Genomic DNA, 17455 nt, shown 5'->3' with positions numbered 1-17455 from the left:
GGATATAGTGAATGCAGGGTCCGGGGAGACCGGATATAGTGAATGCAGGGTCCGGGGAGACCGGATATAGTGAATGCAGGGTGTGGGGAGAGCGGATATAGTGAATGCAGGGTCCGGGGAGACCAGATATAGTGAATGCAGGGTCCGGGGAGAGCGGATATAGTGAATGCAGGGTCCGGGGAGACCAGATATAGTGAATGCAGGGTCTGGGGAGACCAGATATAGTGAATGCAGGGTCCTGGGTGCAGTAACACCTGTAGAAAGCTCACCCCCCCCCCCCATATATCATAAAGAAAACAATATATTTTTTTTTTTTCGTGAAGATGTATATTTCAGTTGCTTTTTTTCTGCATCCAAAACACACATAAAATAGGTCATATGGTTGCCAATGTTATAGTTCACATCAGTGCTTGCAGTTCCAGTGCATTAGGGTTGCAGAAAAAAAAAGCAGAACAAGCTGCATTTTTCCTGCACAGAACTGTACTGGAACGCGGTAAAACGTTTCAAAAACACACCGCAACACACCACAAATGCAGTGGAACATACTGTACATGTCCCTATTTGAACTGAAGAAAACAAGAGAGGAAAAAACACACCGAAACGTCAAAAACGCACCGAAACACCTCAAAAACGTGCATGCAGAAACTCATCTGGAACGCATCTGGGCTGTGTTTCTATTATGTGAACCGGCCCTTTCTTCTTGAAGCACCTCACCTCATCAGCAAAGTATTCGTGTAAACGGATCATTTTATGTAGGTAGCTCCAGGTAAGGCAGGAAAGTGAGACTCTCTCCAATTTTACTGGGTAGGAACCCTCACACCTTGGCATAGGATTTGCAATGCAAGCTTCCTAATGAGATATAAAACTTGCCCTGGAGGAGGAATGGACAGATCTGATCTTGCTTGAGTTCCTGTGTATAACTGAGTGTGGAGACAGAAGTAAGAATGCCTTCATACACTACCGATCTGTAGAGCCAATGGAACTCTTTAGAGTCAATCCACAGAAACATGAATGTCTTTGTAATTTCCGGTCATTGACTCATTGGTCTCAGAGAATTTGTGTGAATTTTGTAGTAGGTCGATCTACGCAACAAACCAGGATTGCCAGAAACATTATTAGACCTGGAATCTCTCTGGATGTCTCTGCTGCACTGGTTACGGTTATCCTTCCATCGGAAAACATTGCCATGTGCAATATGATTGGACTTATGGTTGTGACCAGGGGCGAACTGACAACTCATGGGGCCCCCGGGCAATAGGGGATCATGGGGCCCCAGTGTCCTTGCCCAAACTCAAAAAAGCCTATGAAAAAGGTACCAGGGGCATCTCATGGGGCCCCCCACTGACCCCGGGCCTTCGGGCAGTGCCCGAGTTTCCAAATGGTTAGTCCGCCCCTGGTTGTGACGCAATATTTCCTGTACCTGGAGGCTTCATTTATTGATGAGTGATTCCATCAGGATTCACTCCGACAAATTTGGTTTTGCCATTTTCTTGGCAGGATCAGATCACCCAAGCAAAATGAATGGATAAAGGGGATGATTGGACCCATTACTGGTAGACTTCTATGCAGTGATGTATTAAGGTTTTGTGCTGCTCTAGGCAACACAAAAATTGACTGCCCCCACGGACACCGACCAACACCACCCCCTCCTTCCACCTCCCATGGAGAGAGCCTGACATTGACCAACAACACCCCTGCCCCCCACCCGGGAGAGCCTTTGACTACCCCCCACTCATCTTCACAGCTCCGGACATCCCTGGGGACAAGAGTCAGGCTCTAAATACACCATCAAGCAGCCCACAGCCTCTCTCGGATCCCACCTAGTTCCCATGGTGCACATGTCCCTTCTTTCATCCCTTCTTCTGGGGGAAGGTGCTGCCTCTCTGAAAAATGCCACCCTAGGCAAGTACCATGTTTGCCTTGTGGTACATAAACCCCTGCTTCTATGGTTGGAGACATACAGTAGGACTCTCTTTTTCCTCACTTGGTGACGACTGACCTCCAGTCTGCTAGTGAAGCCATCAACACCTGGACAAAAAATATACATCCAGATCAGGGGCGGACTGACCATTTGAGCACTCGGGCATTGCCCGAGGGCCCGGGGTCAGTAGGGGGCCCCATGAGATGCCCCTGGTACATTTCAGAGGCTTTTTTGGGGCGTGGTTTGAGTGGGTGAGGACACAGGGGCCCCATGATCCCCTATTGCCTGGGGGCCCCATGAGATGCCCCTGGTACCTTTCATTGTCTTTTTCATAGGCTTTTTTGGGTGTGGGCGAAGACACATGGGCCCCATGATCCCTTATTGCCTGGAGGCCCCATGAGTTGTCAGTCCGCCCCTGGTCCAGATTAAGTAGGAGGTACTGTTTGTACTCAACTCAAGTGATCCTCACCTTCCTCATACTCCACCAATGCTGCATAGGAGTTCTACCTCTTGTTCCAATTTAGGAACATGGGGTACAGGTGTCACATTTTCTTGTTAACTTTTCCAGCGCCTGGTCTTCTCCTATATGAGAGGCTGCTGGTTCCACTGGCTCTGGGCAGAGCTTCTTTGACGGATGACGTGGGTGCAAAATTAGTCAGTATTTGGGTTAAAAAGAAGATTGGTCTGTGCACACTCCTATTCCTGACAGTGGCGCACTCTCCCTCTTAGGCTGTAGGGACAGGTCCGGTTGGGTGGTTCTAGGTCAGAGTTGGCGGAGTTGAGGAGATCGATCAGTCTGCTCCCAATGAGTGTGTGGCAGTGAACTGCTCTGGTCAGTTGAGGATGGCTCTGATCTCTCTTCTCCTTCCTTTCCTCTCCTCCCTCCTTCCCAGGACCACTGCCAACTGCCATGTATGGGAACTCCTCCAAATACCAGTGAGCTTGGAGAAGAAGAGGGGTTATACAGAATTAAGGTGCCCAATAAAGGGGTGGAGGGACCGAGAGTGCAAAATTGGGGGGATGTATGGAGTTGGGGACCCAAGGAAGGGATGAAGGGAGTGGGAGTGCACAATGAAGATTGTCAGGCATGCCTACAAGCACATGGGGCCATACAAACTACTGAGGACCAGGGGCGGACTGACCATTTGGAAATTCGAGCACTGCCCGAGGGCCCGGGGTCGGTAGGGGGCCCCATGAGATGCCCCTGGTACCTTTTTCATAGGCTTTTTTGAGTTTGGGCAAGGACACAGAGGCCCCATGATCCCATATTGCCCCATGAGTTGTCAGTCTGCCCCTGCTGAGGACCATTCTGAGTTGCTGCAATGACATTTCAGCAAAATGGACTCACCTGCTGCATCATTTTTTCACTTTGATTTTCGGGGTGTCTTTGAATTCAGTCCTCTGTAGGTCGATCATTTTCATTTCCATCAAACAATGGGGCATCCTTACCTTCCTAACACATTACCCCGTCCATGTCAGTATAGAGATCCAGCAGGAGATTTGTCTCCATTGAGATCTGATGTGTTCTCACAGTGTTCCTTTCATTTTTTTGAGCCGTGTACTATAGCTAAACAGGAAAGAAATGCAGGAGAGCTGAATTAAAATAAATATATAAGTAAATTAAAGGATATCCCCCCTCCAATGAGGTACAGTGATAATATGCTCAGTGGCTAAATGGTTAGCACTTCCACCTGGCAGTACTAGGGTCATTGGTTCATATCCCAACCATGGCACCACCTGTCTGGAGTTTGCATGCTCTCCCTGTGCCTGCGTGGGTTTCCTCCGGATACTCAACAATGAATAATAAACCAAAAACAAAATAAATTGTGTAAATTGATGGTGCTATATAAGTACCTGAAATAAATGAATTAAAGGACATCCCCCCCCCAGTGAGGTACACTGATAATATGTATCTATGAGTACAATAAACCATCATCCCCCTGTGCAGAATTTACAGGAATCCTCCTCTTCCCCAGATACAGGCTGAGACATGAAGACATGAACACATTCCCAGGGAGAGGAGCTCGGGTGGGCGTGGCCGTGAGCGAAGGGGGCGGGGCGAGGTGTCAGAAGTGGAGTCGGGCCCCGCCCCTCTCTGGCTCAGCATCCCATCCAGAGTGCTGAATGAGGAGGTGCGGGACTCGGAGTGAGGAGGTGCGGGACTCGGAGTGAGGAGGTGCGGGACTCCTTCTGACATGCTGCGCTGTGTGCTGCAGAGGGCCAACAACCTGTCCTACCTGACCAAGGGGGACAAGAACTGTGACCCGGTCACCAGACTGTCCTTCAGGGGTGAGTAGAGCTGGGTGGTCCCTCCTCCATGGCTGCCTGTGCCTAGGCACGATCCCCATGTCTATTGTCGGGAAGCGCTCCGGACAGCCTGCGCTGCTGGAATTTTGTACTTCTTGCCTCTGGGTATGTCCAGGAGTCTTCTCCAAATTCCTGATTATTTGTACACCCTTCTATGCTGTGTCCTTGTCTGTTCACACAGTCCCAGCGTCTTATGTAAGTTTTTAGTCTCCGTTCACACCGATGCTTTTTTGTTACTGCTTTTTGCAGAAACCCCCTACAGTCCATGCAACATGGTTTCCTAAGGAACGCTTTCACCTCTATGGTTTTTTTGAGCTGCTGTGTTTTTGGAAAGGGTTGGGGACTTTTTTTTTACCCTTGATTCACACCTATGCGTTTCTGCATTGCGTTTTTGATGCGTTTTGCGGGTTTTTAAAAAAAGTTTCTTGTTGCTAGGCAGATTTTAAGCGCAAAACGCAGAAAAAATGCAATACATGCTTTTCTGCAGCATTCCCATTGAAGTCTATGGCTGTGTTCACATATGTGATGTGCGGTATATCGCATGTGATTCGCATAGGAACCGCGCCGCATTCCTGTGCGAATCACATGCGAATTGTGTGCGGTGCGATTGGAGCCGTACATTATGTATGTCTTTATTCACATCGCTCCCGTACCAAAAACGTGCAGGACCCTATTTTGGTCCGTACTAGAATCAGATCGCATGGGTATTCACACCTATGCGATCCGATTCTGCACATCGCACAGCGTTTTGCAAACCTCTTTCGGGGCGTTAACTTAACATACACACCTGCAGCATGAATGGGGTGCGATTCTGATGCGGTGCAGAATTCACACTGAAAATGCTGTGAATTCCGCATCACATCAGTGTGAACCCTGGCTATAGAACCAAAAACGCAACGTTTTGCGTTCAAAAAAGTCCCTGAGCCAGGTTCACACTTATGTGGTGTGGAATTTGCACCACTTTCTGTGCAAAGTTGTCACCGCATCAGAGTCGCACCCCGTTCGTGCAAACCGCTGTGGGTGTGTATGTTAACACCCCAAAATCGGTCTGCAAAATGCAATCCCATTCTAGTGCGGACAAAAAAAAGGGTCCTGGCACGTTTTTGGTGCAGATTTGGTGTGATTGGAGCCATACAAAATGTATGGCTCTAATGGCACCGCACACAATTCGCATGTGATTTGCACAGCGCATTTTCCACAGCGTTTTGCAGAAGCGCAGTTCAGTCCATTTACCATGATTTCCTATGGGGCACCTAGCATGCAATGCGGTTGTCGTGTGTTTCAAAAAGTAGTGCATGCATTACTTTTGGTTTTTCGTGATTTCAGCCCATTCAAATGAATGGGCTTGAAATTGCACCACACAAAACTGCAGATGAATCGCACAGGAAAGCACAGCGCAATTCAGATCAGGACATTATGTGATCCGGCCCTCAGTGCTCATTCACACTAGAATGCGGTGCGCAGGGGCGGACTGACAACTCATGGGGCCCCCAGGCAATAGGGGATCATGGGGCCCCTGTGTCCTTGCCCATACTCAAAAAAGCCTATGAAAAAGGTACCAGGGGCATCTCATGGGGCCCCCTACTGACCCCGGGCCCTCGGGCAGTGCCTTAGTTTCCAAATGGTCAGTCCGCCCCTGGTGGTGCGTGAGAGCTGAGTTCATGTGTGGCTTCCTGCACCGCATTCCGATCACAGTGCCCTTGCGGGGGGTCAGTTACCGTTAACCACACTCCGAACGCAGGTCGCAAACGCATTGCCTTTGCCTGCACTGGCCGGCACCAAACCACATGGTACACAGTACCATGTGATGTGGTGCGTTTAAAAAAAGTGTATGCACTACTTTTAGCACGGTGCGATTTCTTCCCAATCAAATGAATGGGCATGAAATCACATCACATAGGAATCGCACAGGAACGCATAGCGCGTTGCTGTGAAATTCATATCAGGGCATAGTGTGAACCGGCCCTAAAAGCAAAAAGTCCCTAGAAAGAACTAGGTTCACACCTTTGCCTTTCTGCTGTTTTTACTTTTTTTTTTTTGGAACTTGTTAACCGCTTCCTGTCCGCCCTATAGCAGAAATACTGCTACACGGCGGCATGAGTGCGCAGAATCACGTATATGTCAGCTCGGGCACACTGCTCTGGATGGCTGTACACAGTACAGCCATCCAGAGCAGTGTGATTACAGTGAAGAACACAGACACCGCCCCCTAGTAAAACATTCCCTGCACACAGTTAACCCTTAGATCGCCTCTCATGTTAATCCCTTCCTGCCCAGTGCCATTAGTACAGTGTCAGTGCTTTTTATTAGCACTGATCACTGTTTTAGTGTCACTGGGGATGTCAGTGACACCAAGTCAGTTCCCCCCCCAGTGTCAGAACGCCCGCCACAGTCCCTCTATAAGTCGCTGATCGCCGTCATTACTAGTAAAAAAAAGAAAAAATCCCAGTATATATACCGCCATTTGTAGACGCTATAACTTTCACGTAAACCAATTAATTTACACTTATTGGGATTTTTTTAGCAAAGACATGGAGCACAATACATTTTGGCCTAAATTTATGACGAAATTTGATTTTTGAATTTTTTTACCGGACAAGTTTTATAGCAAAAAGTCAAAAATATTGTTTTTTTTCCCCTCAAAATTGGCCTTTTTTATAGCACAAAAAATAAAAACTGCACAGGCGATCAAATACCACAGAAAGAAAGCTCAATTCATGGGAAAAAGGAACGTAAATTTAATTTGGGTGCAGCATTGCATGACCGCGCAATTGTCAGTTAAAGTAAGGCAGTGCCGTGTCGCAAAAAATGGCCTGGTCAGGAAGGGGGGGGGGGGGGGGGGAATCCTCAGGAGGGCGAGTATTGGTGCGCTTGTTGGTCGGGCTCATTTACATGTTTTTGAAAGCAGTGCACATGCTGAACTGGGTTCAAATCCGTCTGTGTCTGCCGTCATCTGATTTATCATCCGTTTTCAACATACACACGCTTTCATGCATTTTTCTTAGTCTGCTTTCACACTGCCTGAACGCAATGCATATGAGCCAGGGGCAGACTGACAACTCATGGGGCCCCCGGGCAATAGGGGATCATGGGGCCCCTGTGTACTTGCCCAAACTCAAAAAAGCCTATGAAAAAGGTACCAGGGGCATCTTATGGGGCCCCCTACTGACCCCGGGCCCTCGGGCAGTGCCCAAGTTTCCAAATGGTCAGTTCGCCCCTGGTATGAGCTGTTGCCGCATTTCTGGTGCATTTCCTGGGTGCCGATCACCCAGCATGGACCTGTGAAATTTGGACATGTGACTCAAAAAATGCAACACAGGTTCGTTTTTGATGCATTTTCTATTCATTTCAACGGGAAAGGGGGGGGGGGCTGCGTTTTTGGTTTTGAAAACCGCACCATAGATGCAGCATGCAGGACTTTTAAAAATGCACCGCACTCGCAGTGGTGTGAAGAGTCCGATAGGATTTAAAGGGATTGCATTTTTTTAACACAGTAAAAACGCAGCAAAAACACATCAATATGAGAACAGCGTTATTTTATTGGGAATCACAGCAAATAAAAATGCCCCAAAATTGGACATTCCTGGTATTTACCAACGCAGTGCACAGATGTGAACAGCCCCATTGGACTCAACGTATTTTTGTGACATATGCATGTCTATGGGTTACAAAACGCACATAAAGAGGCACATAAAAAATGTTCTAGGCTTGTTATCAGAGACTGAAAACACATAAGAAGGCGTACAAAACTCACCATACTGTATATACTGTTCAATTCTATGGGCCTCCAAGCAGAAGAAAGCAAACAAATAAACAGACCTGAGCTTGCACCGCAGTATGCGGATGTCTCCCAGTCTTATGCAGGCCATAGACGGGGAGAAAACCGGCTGGTGTTTTAACAAAAAAACGAAAAATCGGTCGTTCAATAGGCCGACATTACCACCAACGGTAAAAAAAATCGGCTGATTTTCGTCCCGTCTACGGCCGGCATTTAATTACTTCTGTCCCTTGCAGAGAGCTCCACTATTATATTTGACATGAAAAAGTCTTGCGGTTGCAACAATGTATCTATTTGTATCCATTTCGGATACAGATGGTTTTATTCGGATACAAATAGATACATTGTTGCAACCGCAAGACTTTTTCATGTCAAATATAATAGCGGACTGGAATTCTTTTTCTTCTTTCTCTTCTTCTTTTACTTCTTCTTGCAGGTCACGGCTCATGCGCAGATTTTTTATCGGTAAAAAGATCGGCAGATTTGCCCATCATTTTTTTTCCAATTTTACCAATAAAAAAAATGTGCCAAAATCCCAAAAAACGGCTGACCTATTAATCCACTATCGATCCGAAAATCGGCTGATTTTTTTTTTTCGTCCGAAAAATCGGCCGATTTTCGACCCATCTATGGCTTGCATTAGTCCATAGGGTTCAATATTGAGTTGGCCCCGCCCTTTGCAGCTATAACAGCTTCAACTCTTCTGGGAAGGCCGTCCACAAGGTTTAGGAGGGTGTCTATGGGAAGGTTGGACCATTCTTCCAGAAGCACATTTGTGAGGTCAGGCACTGATGTCGGGGGAGGAGGCCTGGCTTGCAGTCTCTGCTCTAATTCATCCCAAAGGTTTTCTATGGGGTTGAGGTCAGGACTCTGTGCAGGACAGTCAAGTTCCTCCACCCCAAACTCACTCATTCATGTCTTTATGGACCTTGCTCTGTGCCCTGGTGTGCAGTCATGTTGGAACAGGAAGGGGCCATCCCCAAACTCTTCCCACAAAGTTGGGAGCATGAAATTGTCCAAAATATCTTGGTATGATGATGCCTTAAGAGTTCCCTTCACTAGAACTAGGGGGCCAAGCCCACCTCCTGAAAAACAACCCCACACCATAATCCCCCTCCACCAACTTTACACTTGGCACAATGCAGTCAGGCAAGTACTGTTCTCCTGCCAACCACCAAACCTAGACACGTCCATCGGATTGCCAGACAGAGAAGCTTGATTGGTCACTCCAGAGAACACGTCTCCACTGCTCTAGAGTCCAGTGGCAGCATGCTTTACACCACGGCATCCGACGCTTTGCATTGCACTTGGTGATGGAAGGCTTGGATGCAGCTGCTCAGCCATGGAAACTCATTCCATGAAGCTCTCTACACACTGTTGTTGTGCTCATCTGGAGGCCACACCAAGTTTGGAGGTCTTTAGCTATTGACTCTGCAGACAGTTGGTGACTTCTGCGCACTGTGCGCTTCAGCATGCGCTGACCCCGCTCTGTCATGTGACGTGGCCTACCACTTGGTGGCTGAGTTGCTGTTGTTCCCAGTTGCTTCCACTTTGTTATAATAACAGTTGAGCGTGGAATATTTAGTAGCCAGGAAATGTCACGGATGGACTTATTGCCCAGGTGACAACCTATCACGGGACCACGCTTGGAGTCACTGAGCTCCTGAGAGCGACCCATTCTTTCACCAATGTTTGTAGAAGCAGTCTGCATGCCTAGGGGCTTGATTGTATACACCTGTGTCCATGGAGGGGATTGGAACACGTGAATCACATGATTTGGAAGGCCGGCCCAGTACTTTTGGCAATATAGTGTATATACAAGACACGTGGGTCCGTTTACCCCACATAACACAGAGACCGAGCACTCCCCTCCTGGAATATGTGACTTCTGTTTCTCATCAGAGGACCTCATGGTGTAAGCAGCCTGGAGCTCTTTTACTCTGTCCCCAGATATTAGTAACATGGACCGTCATACACAACCCACATCTTCTGTAGGCGAAGCAGAGCCTGGAGCCGTGATACATGTTCCCGCGTAGAGTGTATGTACACTCAGTGCATGTCTCTACAGACACAACATTTCACTTTCAATTATTAAAACTTTTATAGGGGCCCATATATATTCTATCTATCTGTCCATCCGTCCATCCATCCATCTATCTATCTATCTATCTATCTATCTATCTATCTATCTATCTATCTATCTATCTATCTATCTATCTATCTATCTATCTATCTATCTATCTATCTATCTATCTATCTATCTATCTATCTATCTATCCGTCCATCCATCTATCTATCCGTCCATCCATCTATCTATCCGTCCATCCATCTATCTATCCGTCCATCCATCTATCTATCCGTCCATCCATCTATCTATCTATCTATCTATCTATCTATCTATCTATCTATCTATCTATCTATCTATCTATCTATCATCTATCTATCTATCTATCTATCTATCTATCTATCTATCTATCTATCTATCTATCTATCTATCTATCTATCTATCTATCTATCTATCTATCTATCTATCTATCTATCTATCTATCTATCTATCTATCTATCTATCCGTCCATCCATCTATCTATCCGTCCATCCATCTATCTATCCGTCCATCCATCTATCTATCCGTCCATCCATCTATCTATCTATCTATCTATCTATCTATCTATCTATCTATCTATCTATCTATCTATCATCTATCTATCTATCTATCTATCTATCTATCTATCTATCTATCATCTATCTATCTATCATCTATCTATCTATCTATCTATCTATCTATCTATCTATCATCTATCTATCTATCTATCTATCTATCTATCTATCATCTATCTATCTATCATCTATCTATCTATCTATCTATCTATCTATCTATCTATCTTCTATTTATACTGTGCTGGCAGTGACATATTTTGGGAATTGTGTTGTTCTTATAGAAACAGATTGTAGGGGGTTGTACTGTGCTGATAGCGACAGCTTGTAACAATTTATTTGGTACTGGTATCTTTAGGGAATTTTATTGTTCTTATGGAAAAAGATTGTGGCAAGTTGAACTCTGCTGACAGTGACACAGCGTGTAATCACCACCGGCGTGCTTCCTGTCCAGCCCCTCCCACAAGGGCCATTCCCTGTCCTGATGCTCAGTGTATGGGGGACCCGAGTTTGGTGACACAAATAACAGATCTACAACTTGATGTTTATATAAAGAGGAAACCAAGTTTATAAATAGAATCCTCCATTAGGCTCTATATTGGGACACAAGATCAACAAGTGCGAAAGCTGGAACTGCCAGGCTGCTGTCATCCCAGCCAATCTCCTACATTAAGACTCTCTAAACTCTCTAACCCCCCCTCCCCGGTCACATCAAGCTCGACTTTGAAATTGCGTGACTTACAGTGAAGTCGCACGATTTCAAAGTCGGGGGAGCCGCCAATTTCAGGTGCGATTGGCAAGACATCTGACACAGAGGTCTATGCAAATCACACCAAAAGTAGTGCATGGACTACTTTAGAAATTGGTGCGGCTCCGACCAAGTTGGAACCGCACCGATGTGACCAATTGCAGACAATAGGGTGGGACTTGGCATGCGATTTGCAAGTCACATGGCATGGAAATCGCATGCCAAATCATACCTGATGTGACCGGGGGGTAAGCAAAGGGCCAGTTGACTGTCCTCCCGACCTTAGGGGGGCCAGACTGTGACCAGCAGGAACAGATAATACCCCAACATCAGTGGGAGCAAACAGTGCACAGGGATGTTCAATGTATATCCCTGACGCACGAGACATGTAGTTCCGGGCGCCAGGTAGGTCGTTTTTTTTTTTTACCTTTAGCCCTGTTGCGGGCAAGCAACCGGGCTCATCTTTTAGTCCTCCTGCACACGGGACGTTTTTACAGCGGCTGGTTTTGGCTTTTGATGTTTTTTTTTGTACAGCCAGTAAACCCCCCAGCATGTTATCCTATGTGTCCATACACACATACACTGGAATCAACGATTTTTGGCAGGAAAAAAAACCAGAACTAGTGGGTTTCTAAAGGAGTTTTTAGCTGTAAAAACACTCTAATGCTGAAAAACGCGGTAACGCACGGCAAACCAGTGTTTTTGGACTTTTTTTTTCTGGTCAAAAAAATGCAAAATGTGGAAAATGTAGCTAAACGTGGCAAAACGCCACTAAACACTAATACAAAAATGCTAAAAAACTCTGAAAAACTCATGTTTTTAACGTGACTTTACACAGCTAACATTACCAGCGTTATTAAAACGCCCCATTGTTGGTGTCATTGGTAGGAATTGTGCCGTCTTTGATGTCGTTAGGAGGAATTATGCCCAAAGCTGGTGTCATTGGGAGGAACTGTGCCCCATTGTTGGTGTAAGTGGTAGGAATTGTACCCCATTGTTGGTATGATTGGTAGGAATTGTGCTCTATCTTTCATGTTGTTAGGAAGAATTATGCCCCAACGTTGGTGTCATTGGTAGGAATTGTGCCCTGTCTTGGATGTCATTGGTAGGAATTATGCCCCATCACTGGTGTCATTGGGAGGAACTGCACCCCATTGTTGGTGTCATTGGAAGAAATTGTGCCCTATCTTTGATGTTGTTAGGAAGAATTATGCCCCAACGTTTTTGTCATTGGGAGGAACTGTGCCCCATCGTTGGTGTCATTGGTAGGAATTGTGCCCCATTGTTGGTATGATTGGTAGGAATTGTGCTCTATCTTTTATGTTGTTCGGAAGAATTATGCCCCAATGTTGGTGTCATTGGTAGGAATTGTGCTGCATTGTTGATGTCATTGGTAGGAATTGTGCCTTGTCTTTGATGTCATTGGTAGGAATTGTGTCCCATTGTTGGTGACATTGGTATGAATTGTGCCCCATTGTTGGTGTCATTGGTAGGAATTGTGCCCTGTCTTTGATGTCATTGGTAGGAATTATGCCCCATCGCTGGTGTCATTGGGAGGAATTGCGCCCCATTGTTGGTGTCATTGGGAAAAATTGTGCTATCTTTGTTGTCGTTGGGAGGAATTGTGCCCCATCGTTGGTGGCAGTGGATGAAATAGTGCCCCAAGGGTCAGATAAAAGCAAGCAAAGGGCATCATCCGGCCCCCCGGGCTGCAGTTTAGAGAGCACTGTCCTAGACACTTGGATACAATTGTTTGGTTTTTGTTCCTAGCAATCATCTAATGAAGGATACTGTTTCTATACTTTGTTTCCTCTTTTGTTGTGTATGGATGATGCTCACAGCTGACTTTCATATACAGTATATGATTCATAGGGTGTCATAGCCTGCAGCAGCTTCCACATTTTGGATTCAGCTGTTATGTGTCAAGGTCCTACCTTTTCCCTGTGGTTATGTTACTTCATGTGCTGGTGTCCATCTTGGATTCTGCTGTGCATGATGGGAGCCCTTTTATGCCTTCAGGTTTCTGTGGTCCATCCTCCAGAGGGGTGTGGCTGATGACATATAAGCCTGTGGCCCGCACATGCTCTTTGCACTTGTGTCTTGTGTCTTTGTGTTGCTGTTACTCTGTTCTGACTCTCGTGACTCTCCTGGTATCTGATTCAGCTTGTCTTGACTATTCTTTGTATTCTCCTTTGATCTGACCCTCTGTTGCTGAACCCGGCTCGTGACCTGTGATTCTCGTCTGCTGTCCTGTCCTGTTGTTGTTGACCCCGGCTTGTCTGACTACTCTTTTGTCTCTTCCACCAGCTACACGCCATTGGCGGCGGCCATTACCGCAGCTGAGGTGTCTCGGGGGCCGCGACCTGGTTCCTGGCTGCGTCAAGTCCATCCCCACCATCAGGGGCCCTGGTGAAGGGCAGCCTGGGACTTAGACTCCGCGCCCTGAGGGACTTCGGTCTGTGGGTGGTGGTTGTCGTCAGCCAGTGCGTTACATTGTTAGGCCTGCCTGTCCGTTCCTCAGCTCCTGCCCTGACATTACACAAGTGCCATGAACCCTGACGGTGCAGGCACGCCTTCGCTCCCAATGCTAGTCGCCAGACTCGATCAACAGGATCACCTGTTGGATCAGTTCGCTCAGGCGTTGCAAACTCTGCTTGCACGCACCGCGCACCTTACTCCTGGTGTTATTAGGCCGGTTGTCGCTCCGGTGGTCGCTTCCGCTGCTGTTCCGCTTGCTGTGCCTACCGCCGCGGCTGATGCAGCACCCGCGGTGTCCAGAGGTATGACCGGTTCAGCCCCTCTTCCACAGCGCTTTGGGGGTGAGCCGAGTCAGTGTCGTGGGTTCCTCAACCAGGTGGGTATTTATTTTGAATTAATACCCCACGCCTTTCCGTCTGAGAGGTCAAAGGTGGGGTTCCTCATCTCACTACTCTCAGACAAGGCCTTGGCCTGGGCAAATCCCTTATGGGAGAGGAACGACCCGGTGATTCAAGATTTTTCTGGTTTTGTCGATGCCTTCCGTAGGGTATTCGACGTACCGGCTCGTTCCGCCTCGGCGGCCAAGCTGCTCATGACCATGCATCAGGGTTCACGGACCGTGGCCGAGTACGCTATAGAGTTTCGTACCCTGGCGGCAGAGGTCGGTTGGAACAATGAGGCTCTGGTGGCTGCGTTTTCTCAGGGTCTTTCTGACTCATTGAAGGACGAGATTGCAGCTAAGGAACTGCCTGTGGTGTTGGAGGAGCTCATCTCTTTCCTGATCCTGATTGACACCAGGCTCAGGGAGAGGCCTTCACTCAAGGAACGCCTGCGGAGGCCTTCCAATCGACTGGCACCTGCGTTTTCTGTCCCACCCGTTCCTCCCTCTCCTCCCACGCCTCCTGGGGATAGCTTGTCTGGTGGGGAACCCATGCAGCTGGGGTTTGCTCGCCTTTCCGAGGGGGAGCGGGCCGCTCGGCGTCGGGAGGGTCGCTGCCTGTACTGTGGCCTCGGTGGGCACTTTCGGCAGTCTTGTCCGGTCTGTCCGGGAAACGCTCGCACCTGAGATCATGTCGGGGACAGATCTTGGGTGGAGTTTCCTCGTCCCCGGCGTTCCGCAAGGATAAGCCACTGATCACCGTGGTCCTTTCTTGGACAGGGGGCTCGGTGACGGCCCAGGCGTTGGTGGACTCTGGGGCCGGTGGGTTGTTCTTGGACAGCTCGTTTGCTGCGCAGCACTCCATTCCCCTGCAGGCTCGTGCTGCCCCATTGGTTCTCGAAGCAATAGATGGCAGGCCCCTGCAGCCGCCGCAGGTTACCCACGAGACCCTGCCAATAGAGGTAGCCATTGGGGCTGTTCACAGGGAGTTGGCCTGTTTTCAGGTGATTTCTTCCCCACACTATTCGGTGGTTTTGGGGTATCCCTGGCTCCAGAGGCACAATCCTACCTTCAATTGGCAAACAGCCGAGATTCTCTCATGGTCTCCACAGTGTGGGGCCGGGTGCATCCGGGGGCCGGTTAAGGTATTGTGTGCCTCCTCGGACTCTGCGTTGCCCACCGACTATGGGGAATACCGGGATGTGTTCGATAAGGTACGCGCTGGTACCTTACCACCGCATCGTCCTTACGACTGCGCCATATCCCTGCAACCCGGGGCCACTCCTCCACGTGGCAGGGTGTACCCTCTCTCGGTTGCGGAGAATAAGGTCATGGAGGAGTACGTGGTGGATGCGCTTTCCCGGGGGCACATTCGTAAGTCTACTTCCCCAGCAGGAGCGGGGTTTTTTTTCGTAAAGAAGAAAGGTGGGGAATTGAGGCCCTGCATCGATTATAGGGGTCTCAATCGGATTACCATTAAAAATGCATATCCAATTCCTTTGATTTCTGAGTTATTCGACCGCCTTAAGGGAGCAACGGTCTTTACCAAACTCGACCTTAGGGCGGCGTACAACCTCGTACGGATCAGACAGGGGGATGAGTGGAAGACCGCGTTTAACACCAGAACTGGGCACTACGAATACCTGGTGATGCCCTTCGGATTGTGTAACGCGCCCGCGGTCTTTCAGGAATTCATAAACGATGTCCTTCGTGATTTGTTGCAGCAATGCGTAGTGGTTTACCTGGATGACATCTTGGTTTACTCTACCTCCATGGAGTCCCATGTCCAGGATGTTAAGCAGGTGCTGCAACGATTGCGTGAGAACGGACTCTTTTGTAAACTCGAGAAGTGCGAGTTCCATCGATCCCAGGTTGCCTTTTTGGGCTACATAATTTCCGCGGAGGGATTTTCCATGGACCCTCAGAAGGTTGCGGCAGTTCTGCAGTGGCCTCGTCCCAATGGTCTTCGGCCCATTCAGCGCTTTCTGGGTTTTGCCAACTACTATCGGAAGTTCATCAGGAACTTCTCCACATTGGCAAAGCCTCTCTCTGACCTAACCAAGAAGGGGAGTAACCCTCACGAGTGGCCATCCGAGGCCATCAGAGCTTTCGAGGCTCTGAAAGCTGCCTTTGCTTCGGCTCCGATTCTTTCGCATCCCAATCCTGGGTTGCCCTTCGTCCTCGAAGTTGATGCTTCCGAGACGGGAGTAGGGGCTCTCCTGTCTCAGCGTCGGTCACCCGATGGACCCCTACTTCCCTGCGGGTTCTACTCCAGGAAGCTTTCCTCCGCTGAGTGCAACTACCAGATTGGAGATCGGGAGTTGTTGGTCATCATTCTGGCTCTCAAGGAATGGAGGCACCTGCTCGAGGGTTCCGCGGTTCCGGTCCTCATTCTTACCGATCACAAGAACCTGACTTATCTTTCGGAGGCCAAGAGATTGACACCCCGCCAGGCCAGATGGGCTCTGTTCTTGTCACGCTTCAACTATGTGGTTTCATATTTGCCTGGTTCCAAGAATGTCAGGGCTGATGCGTTATCACGGCAATACTCTGAATTGTCCAGGGAGGACTCTGAGCCAATCTCACTTATACCTCCAGATCAGATCCTGGCTGCCATTCGCACCAGTCTGACCTCTCCCCTTGGGGAGCAGATTTTGGCGGCTCAAACTGATGCTCCTCCCGGGAGGCCGGAGGGTAGATGTTTCGTACCCGAGGGATTGCGCACCCGCCTGCTGCGTACCTACCATAACGCCAAAACTGCCGGGCATCCAGGGAAGAACCAGCTGTGTTGGGTCGTCTCTCGCTTATTCTGGTGGCCAACCCTCCGTGCCGACATTGCCTCTTATGTAGCGGCATGTTCGATCTGTGCCCAGAATAAGTCTCCACGGCATCTCCCTTTGGGTCTTCTGCAACCCATTCCCAATGGGGAGCGTCCTTGGTCACATCTAGGGATGGACTTTATTGTAGACCTCCCGGTGTCTCGGGGTCATACGGTCATCCTCATGATCGTCGATCGGTTTTCCAAGATGTGCCATTGCATTCCACTCAGGAAATTACCCACAGCGCAGGAACTGGCCACGGTCTTTTCCAGGGAGATTTTTCGCCTGCATGGGTTACCTAAGGTGATTGTCTCAGACCGCGGGAGTCAGTTCGTGTCCAGATTCTGGCGTGCCTTCTGCTCCCAGTTGG

The 17455-nt window shown here is 48.5% G+C and overlaps 1 protein-coding gene across 1 annotated transcript in view; it reads left to right on the top strand.

The window, feature by feature from the left end:
• The first annotated feature begins 4076 nt into the window (after positions 1-4076).
• Positions 4077-17455, top strand: part of LOC149451916 (dysferlin-like) — a 69047-nt gene continuing 55668 nt past the window's right edge. Inside the window, exon 1 of the mRNA XM_089689985.1 lies at positions 4077-4210. Coding sequence (XP_089546111.1) covers positions 4117-4210 — 94 coding nt within the window. The 5' untranslated portion in view covers positions 4077-4116. The remainder of the gene's footprint in view (positions 4211-17455) is intronic.

The sequence above is a fragment of the Staurois parvus genome, unplaced genomic scaffold, assembly GCF_062004578.1.
Source record: "Staurois parvus isolate SC_StPar_1 unplaced genomic scaffold, SC_StPar_1.0 ptg000507l, whole genome shotgun sequence".
Classification (NCBI taxonomy): Eukaryota; Metazoa; Chordata; class Amphibia; order Anura; family Ranidae; genus Staurois; species Staurois parvus.
Note: the sequence above shows the minus strand (reverse complement) of the source record. Positions and strands in the feature narration are given on the sequence as shown.